The sequence below is a fragment of the Ips typographus genome, linkage group LG16, assembly GCF_016097725.1.
Source record: "Ips typographus isolate SLU linkage group LG16, UJ_Ityp_2.0, whole genome shotgun sequence".
NCBI classification, from domain to species: domain Eukaryota; kingdom Metazoa; phylum Arthropoda; class Insecta; order Coleoptera; family Curculionidae; genus Ips; species Ips typographus.
The window spans coordinates 4,976,450-4,985,344 of record NC_138437.1 but is presented as its reverse complement, the minus strand read 5'-3'; the positions used below and the strand labels follow the sequence as shown (position 1 = coordinate 4,985,344).

Below are 8,895 nucleotides of genomic sequence, written 5' to 3'. Positions count from 1 at the left end.
CCTATACTGAAGACCAAACCACATTAAAATGACGACGAGAATAAATCACCTGTTCCTTGTCATTAAAAGAACATTTTTTGTGGAATAAAATTGTTGTAAAGTGCCCTAAAAGCAAATGAATAGAAAGTTCCACTATCATTACATTATTAGCAAAGACATTTCAACCTTGTGACGTCAACCTAATTCTGTTTGGTTTTCGATATACCCAGAAGTTTGTCTCTAGATATTTAGGTGAAGGAACGTTATTCAAAGTTTAAATTCTCACAGTTTCCTATTGAATTTTTTTTTGTTACAAGATGATTTTACTAGTTATTCGTATTAACGCAACAAGAACAACACAAAACACGTCTCAAAAACAAAAATGTAGAAAAATAGAATAAGAAAAATTGCCATTTTTCCTTTCACTGTAAGGCCCAGTTGTACAATAGTGGTTTAATCTTAAGTCAGGAACGTCACTTTGACAGCAATGCAATTTATATGATAAAGTTCAACTATCAGCCGCAGTTCAACTAAACCGGTCTTTGAACTGTGATTGTACAACTGACATTTTTAGATTAACACCTAAAAAGCTATGCTGCCAGCAAGTTGAAATGAAGATAGTGCAATTAAATTTTTAATTACAGAAACTCTAATAAAGTGCCACTTTATGATATAATGCAGTACAAACGGGTAATTTTATACTTAAAACAGAAAGTTTGTAACTTATTACTCGTATTACCGTAAAACCTTAATTTTAATTCAAATGTTTGCTTTTTCGTATATACAGGGTGTCCCGCGAGGTAAGGGATAAAATTTTGTGTGTAACTATGTGTTCTTTAGGTGAATTCGAGTCAAAAATTTTCTATTAACATGGGTCCGCAAAAGCTTCCTTACCAAGATAATAGTGATATTGTGCTGAAAACTACAATGGCTATCATCCACATTATTAAAAGGGCTAGACTAAGCTTACAATGGGAAAATAGATACTTTGAACAATTATTATAAACAGTTATAGTTAAGTAGTATTAATTTTTTTTGTAAAAAAATATTTTTGTGGCATTATTGTGGTTTTCAACACTATTAACTTAAAAAAAAATCATATCTTGGTAAGGAAGCATTTGCTGGCCCATGTTCATAGAACATTTTCGACTCGAATTTACCTAAAGAACACGTAGTGAAATTTTGTACCTTACCTCGCGGGACACCCTGTATAGTACAAAATGACAACCAACAAAAACAGAATTTACTCTATTGAATAACAGTTAATCAGAATCCAGTTTTGAATAAATAGTAAGGAATAAACTCTTCTTTACCTCAGATACTGCTTGGCATTCAGTAACAATTCATCTGATGTATGGATCAGAAGATTTTTCCGCATATAGAAAGCTTGGAATCTCATCATTGCTTTTACGTTTCCTGCTTTTGGCACTAGGAATTTCCATTACTCTAGTCTTTTACTAGCAAATTGTTTATTAACATTCCACAAAACGTATGTCATAAAAAGGCTATTACATGTTAAATCTCATCAAGCCGAACTTCCATTACTGGGTCAGAATGTTACAAATTGCCTTTTAGCTTCTTATTGGTTGCCTGAAAAGCTAACTTTGATGTTCAACAAAGACTCCTCCTTGGAATATTGGACAAGAAGTTACAATCAATTACAAAAAATATTGTTTTTCCTTCCAGAATCATTCTTGCATAAGTTTGGCGGTCCAAATGTTTTTTTTTCTGACAGTTCTACTAAAAACGTTGCCAGACTTGGAAAATCATTTCTAGAAGCCAACACAATGCAGGTTTTTCGTGAATATAGCGCTATTGAGAGATTCTTACTGCAGTTGTTATATAATATGAATGTCTAGGAACAGACAATTACCTCGAGGCGTTGGGCGTACAAAAACAATGATGCCAAGAATTAAATTACCTTTTTAAAGCCGTTCCAGGAAATAAATTATTCTCCAGCGTCTTTGATATTATACCTCAGTTGCTCTAGACGTTTGGTCTTAAAGCCCAACTTGGATTGCTTTTTGTGCGTATTTACAATAGACTTATTCTATAAATTGCAAAACCAATTATAAAAGCAGTATTAAGTAATGTTTTTGAAATCCTTTTGTTTAGATGTTCCTAGAAAGCCTTCAGGAAATTGTTTCCAATCATTTGAGTATTACAGCAGTGTGGGTGTTGTTTCTTCCTTAAAAGCAAATGTCAAAGTTTGCACTCATTAGCCAGGAAACCAGACGTACAGTTTGTAAAAAATTGTGCAATATGACTTAAACTTTCTGTTTAAAAAACTTTACATACATATATAAAACAACTTCAATTAATTAAAAACGCTATGTCACTCATCGTACAAAAGTTAATTAACTATGCAGGATGTAAATGATAAATTGTAAGTGCACACTTTTTACTACACCAATTTGACTACCAGATAACAACATTACAAGCGAAACTTGACACGATTATTCATTTTGTTTGGTCATTCTTTATGTAACAGGCAAAAGCGCAGTCGATTAATTAACGGAATTTCAACTAAGTTTTAAATGGTTATTTTGAAACTACAGATAGTTTTCAAAAACAACAATTATCCATAATTTCATGTAGTAGATTAGTAGTTTTCTCTCAGTTTTAACATTGAATATTCACTCCTTCATTACTTTTTAACTAAACTTTCCTCTATAGTTAAAAAGCTAGCCATTTGGGACTAATAGCTGTCGTTTCAGATGATTGTAACTTTTTTATTGAATTTTAAAAGGTAGTAAAAACCCCTAATACCCCCCCATTCTTTCAATTTTTTTGAAAAATGATAAATTTTAAAGTGCTTTTTTGTACTGCCTAACCTAACCTAACCTAACCTAACCTTAAATAAGTATATTTGTTGTTAATATACTGTTATTCAAATGCATATTATCACAGACAAACTAATATATATTAGTTTGTCTGTGATATTATACATTGGTATTATTTTGTCACCCTTCCACACAAAATGCGGATATTGCACTGTTGGTTGGTCATTTTTAAGTCCAATCACTGTTTAGTTAAACATTGCAATGGAACATAGGAATCCTAGGTAATCTAAATTATTTAGCTAGGACTTATGGCGACGGTTTGATATGACATCAGTGAACGGGCTGTGGATAACTGGAAACTGGATAATTCAATTTTAAATTAGAGCGGGAAGAGTGACGTCACGCGGCCTTCGGCTCCCCAGCGCCATCTCACTAACACCTTCCCTCATGCGAGACAAAGACGTGAAAAAAGAGAGAGATAGCACGGTTGGAATATCCCAATGAGTAAAATGAACAAGTATCAGGAGGTAACAATAATACCAATTATAACCCGTTTGTGCATTAAGCGAGGGGGACGGAAGTCCACCATCTTTGATTGCGCATTCGCCTACTGCGCAGTTGAATTGACGCAGTCATTGAAAGTTTGGAGTTTCAAACCCGCAAAAATTTGTTGTTTGTATTTGTTGTAGTATAGTGTTAGTTTGTTTTGTTTGTTTGTGGTTCTTTAACAGTTGAGTTTTGCAAATTTAAATTAAGTTGTACAGTGGACAAGATTAAATTTAGATCTGATAGTGCCAACCGGAAGTTGACGGCCGCCATATTACTCCCCCCCCTCCCCCTTGTTTCTGTCACCCACTTTGCTATTGCTCCTTCCTGCTATGTTTACATTTTTTTTATTCATTGGAATATCCGGACAAATTTTCATCATTGAGTTGCGCGTCTCGGGCTTGTCTCTGGCCCTACTTTAAAAACGAAAATTGACAGACATGTATAAGATGGTATTATTATATGTCTGTGCAATGTCAATCATGAATGTCATTGTCAAGTAATATTCTTGGAAGACGCACACATTACACAGGTAAGTTATTAAAAATGTTTAAATAAAAACGGTAATTTATGCATTTTTATTAAACCGAGAGTGCTGCCCCCATAAATTTAGGTTCACTCAAAAAATTTCCATCAATAATAATAATAATGCAGACTGTGATAACTTCTTAAAGTATACAACTACATAAACCTGTTAAATTTTTATTATAAGTAAGTAAATTTCTATGCAATAAAGGAAAAAACCCCAAAACATCTGATTAAGTTTGAGTGCCTTTAAGAGCTACAATGCCATCAAAAACTAAATTGGGTTTCCCTCCATGTCGACAATATCTGTTTAAACCAAATTAAATTTCATTCAAATCCTCCTATTTAGAATTTATTATATTGCAATTGTTGCAGTTTATTTAATATTTCAATTAGGCAGAGTATTTACGTGAATAAAACAATAAGTTCTGTTTGAGTTTGAAGGAGTCTAATTTAGTAAATCCTTAATACTGAAAACTGTAGGTAACTATTTTTTTTGTACTTTAAGTAACGAAATGAAATAAAAATGCAAAACAATTGTTGTGGTATATTTTTATTTTAATGTTAGTGAACCTTTTACAATTAACATTTATACAGTCGTCATATATGTATAATGGTGCTATTTGGGTAAGCGTGCAAATACAATTTTCATCAAGATCTATCTTATATATATCCCATTTTGTAATTATATCCACCACTACATCTCAGTTGTTATTATTTCTACTACAGGAATTTTGTGTTCCTTGGTTTATTTACTATTTTTATATTATTTTAATTTGATGTTACAAGTTACAACGGACATATATGGTGCAATTGACATTTAGATACAAACATCAAGACAGATAATAACTCAGATATAGGGCAATTGACGTGAAATGGGACAATATGTTTCTTAATTTAACTAAATCCGTCAACATCGACCAAGCCCTTTCATATACCCATTTCAATAACAAATTAATTAATTAACAACCATTAATTTACATTTGTCTTAATTCTTTCGGTGGAATTTTAGAGTATGGACGTTACTAATTACATAGTAGTATTCATCATTCTATTTGCCTGAAATAAAACTTCAAAGTAAAGTAATAACAGCTAACTTAAAAAGTAAAATTGTGTTTCCGTACGTCCAGACCTAAACTATAATTGAATACATGGGGTTTACTTTGCTAAATTAAGTTAGACTAATTACCTGTATTTTAGTAAGGATATTTTCTTTTCGCACTTGAATATTCAATGATTATAATTTCCATTTTTATTCAAAAACAAGTACGAATTTTGATATGGCTTTATCAGTTATTCGTATACAAACTACGTTACGCAAAATTATAAATTTATGCTGACTTTTCCATACGAATATGTAATATTTACTTGATCCCAGCTTTTGATGATTAATTACATCATTCTTTGATGACTACCTTCTATCTAATACTTTTGCATGATTATATTCTAATATACTATAGAATGATAAAGTTATAAGCTACCTTTAGTGAATACGAGGCTAACTCTATACATATATTGACAGTTATGCTAAAGCTAATATTAAAACACATTTATAACCTTTATTTAGGCCTTTACTATTTAAATAAAAGGTGTTTTCCTAGAGCTATTCTTCCTGTAATAGCCATGTATTCAATTGTAATTTTGCACAATATATTTCTAAAAATACCTATTTAATGGTAATTCTAATTTTCGGGTCGTATTTCTATGTTTGGTATCAAAATTTGCCCTCTGCTGAAATAAGTATATAAAATTTGTAAGTATCACGTTCAATTTATGTTTTTATCACTGATTTTTCGATTTTTATTTTTTTTTGAAAGCTCCACCTATAACTCACACTTACAAAAACTATGTTTTTAAATAGTTTCGGGTACTTGCATCCAATACCTGGATTGTATATACATTTATATATTATTATACACTGATCTTTGTTACCTTACAAACTAGTTACATCATAAACCAAGTCGACATAACTAAACCATCAATCTGGTAGCTATGACGCCAAGATATACATATAAATATATTTTTATTATATATATAAATATTTATTTATCCTATCTACCTCACATAATATACACTAATTGTGTTTGTACATTTCAAAAATCAACCCTAAATTATCACTTTTAGTTGGTTTCCTTCTAACAATAATTCACCCCTTGATTCGGGGCATAACACCAATTCCATCCGTATCATAGGAAAGAAGAAAGTCAGAAATTTCAGGGCTAAAGGTAACTCAAGTACAACTTTCACTGATAATCTTCGATCAATTCCCTAACGAAGTGCTTTTCTAAATTCATACCAGGAGAGGTGTCAACCACTCGGTATCTTCTGTCAACTGTCAAAAAATTACTTCAGCCTGAGTGTGTTTCGAGAAACTAATTTGTCAAAGCAAGTGGCAAACTAGCTATTCATGTACTTTTAAAAGTGCTATTTGTGTTAAGTGCCTTTGATTGAGTGAAGGAAACTTACTGAGGGAATAGTACAACTAAAATGGCATCTAGCGGACTTTAACACAAATGGCAACGCACACACACTCAACCTCTCTTTCATTCAAACCCAAAAAACTTCAAGATAGAGTGATTCTCCTGCACTGCTTGGTAATTGTTACATTTAACTAAAATGTTGCTTAAACTTCCACTAATACATGAATTAACCTTTAGCCCTATTGGAATATTAAATAATAGAAGCACGATTTGGCACAGATATCGAACTGTGGCTTTAAATTTTTTATGAGCTGTTTATTGAATTTTTCATGTTAAAAATCATTGGGCCTGAAAGAAATAAACAACACCATTTAAGCAACTTAATGTATAATTAATTTAAACATACGCAAGCATTCTACAGGAGGAAAGGAAATACCGTGCTTAAAATAATCACAACATTTAGAGTTGAATATCATTCATTCTAAGCGGAAAGCTGTTCATGCAATTGCCACTATACCTAATAGTATCTTACGCTATTTTTTAGGTTAATGATATTCCTTTAGTTTTCGATGGCTTCAGCTCATCAATAATACATATAATCGAAAATTAATGACTGGGCTATTATTTGTTTACTACAACCATCCAAAAAAAAAACGCTGAAAAATATACAACATTGCTTTTAGTTTAGGCAAATTTATTTGGAACGAATGTCAACAAGAAATTACAATAAATAAAATGAAATATTTAGTAAAAACTTATTTTACCAACATTATTGATTACTAGAAAAGAGATATTAGTATTAATTAAATATCCACTGGGTGTTTAAGATATTAAAACAGATTTTTCATTATCATACAAGCAATGTCAATAATCATAAATTAAAACATTTATTTTTGCTTTATATAATATTAAGCAAATAAAAGTAAAACTATAAATATTGCTCTGTTAATATAGTTTTAATTTATTCTTACTGCTCTAATTACAGAGAAGATGTATCCCTACTCATACACTCCTTTCAAAGAAATTTTGTTTTATTTAATAAGACATTGATGGTCGTACATTTTAAATGATAGAAGTTATTAATAATTTAGTTCATTTTATATTCAAAACTTTCCAAGAACATCAGATTTTTATTAGAAAGTTAGAGCAAGAAAGTTAAAGGCAGTGTTGCCAAGTCAAAATTTGTAATCGCGGTAGAATAATCGATCAAAAAACGGTAGATAACAAAAGATCACAACATATTTTTACATTATTGTACAGGGTGTTTATTTAATGATTGCGAAAAATTTTAATCATCAATTCTACAGCGAAAAATAATACCAGTATTCTATATAAACGATACTTCAAATTTTGACATTAGTGACAGATATCACGTGGTTTTTGAAGATAATTGGGCTAAGCAATCACGTGACTAACTTGCAGTAGGAAAATGACTCTTTTAAGCACATTTTTAAAATCCTCATTAAATTTCCAATAACCTGAAAAAAACACTAAAAATTTTGGTACAGTCAGGGAGAAAGTGGTGTCAAACTTTGAATTGCCAGAATCGCAGTTTGAACGGACAGTCAGGGAAAACATCGCCTGTAAAACCCACTTGGAGTAATAAAATAACCGTTTTAAGTACATTTATGAAATCTCCATTAAGTTTCCTATTTAATAACTGCCCAAAGTTTAGTAGAAGATCCACAAAAACGGTAGATATACAGTTTTACAGTAGACCTGGCAACACTGGTGAAAAAGCTAAATTTTTTAGTGAAAAACATGTGTTTTTGTCCAGCAGTAGAAATCTGGATGGTTAGTAATGGAAAATGTAAATATTACAAATATTTGACAAATGTCTCTAAATTGATAAACTATTTTTGGTTTGGTACCAATAATATGCTGTAATAATTCTTACACGTCAATCTGAGAAATTTTGGTAGTTAAGTTTGAAAAACATTGCTAACTGATACTAATTTAAATTGAGAAATCAAATTTGTGAACTGTCTTTGTAATAATAGCAATATATGAACGCTTTTTTTTTCTTAAAATTTGAACAAAATCCTAGATGAAAAACTTTTGAAACGTCCGTATAATCAACACTTATTAGAAAAACAAGGGGAAAGAGGCAAAACGGCTTCTAAACAATCCATACGTCCTATTAACATAACCACCAAAATCAGAATCTTTGAAGAAAATATTGGAAACACTCCAGAATCTACTAAACATCAAAATAACAAGTACAACAAACATTCCACATTTATTAAGTATAATTAATTTTGTGATCACTTAGTCAATTAAGTATTAAGAATTTGTTTTTGACTTACTTTTATTGAACAAATCGTATGTACGTAAATGTTTATCAAGAGATATCAACAGTCAATTAGATCACAAACTTCCTAATTGACCCTTCTAATATTAATTTATCATTTTAGATTGTTTAAACTTTCGTAATTTTTGTTGGGTTATTTTATGTAACTACCAACCTTCAAGTTTTATCAATGTTTTAGTTTTTAACCATCGTTTTGTTTTTCTTGCCATTCATTCACACAGTTTCTCAGTTCTGAAGAGATGTGAACTCCATTAGAAAGTTGACAGCTTATTAAACTAGTTTAAAGAAGTCAAGTGCATATTTTCCAACAAACATCATTAACCTACAAAGA

The 8,895-nt window shown here is 30.8% G+C and overlaps 1 protein-coding gene across 5 annotated transcripts in view; it reads right to left on the bottom strand.

The window, feature by feature from the left end:
* Positions 1 to 4,374: 4,374 nt before the first annotated feature.
* LOC145738821 (cytotoxic granule associated RNA binding protein TIA1) overlaps positions 4,375 to 8,895 on the bottom strand; it is a 106,925-nt gene continuing 102,404 nt past the window's right edge. For 3 of the 5 annotated variants that reach the window (XM_081993896.1, XM_081993900.1, XM_081993901.1), the window contains one exon: positions 4,375 to 6,165. In XM_081993896.1, the coding sequence (XP_081850022.1) occupies positions 6,124 to 6,165 (42 nt within the window). In that variant the 3' untranslated portion in view covers positions 4,375 to 6,123. Of the gene's footprint in view, positions 6,602 to 6,659; positions 8,887 to 8,895 lie in introns of those variants that run through there. The other 2 variants (XM_081993899.1, XM_081993897.1) reach the window with 2 other exon arrangements.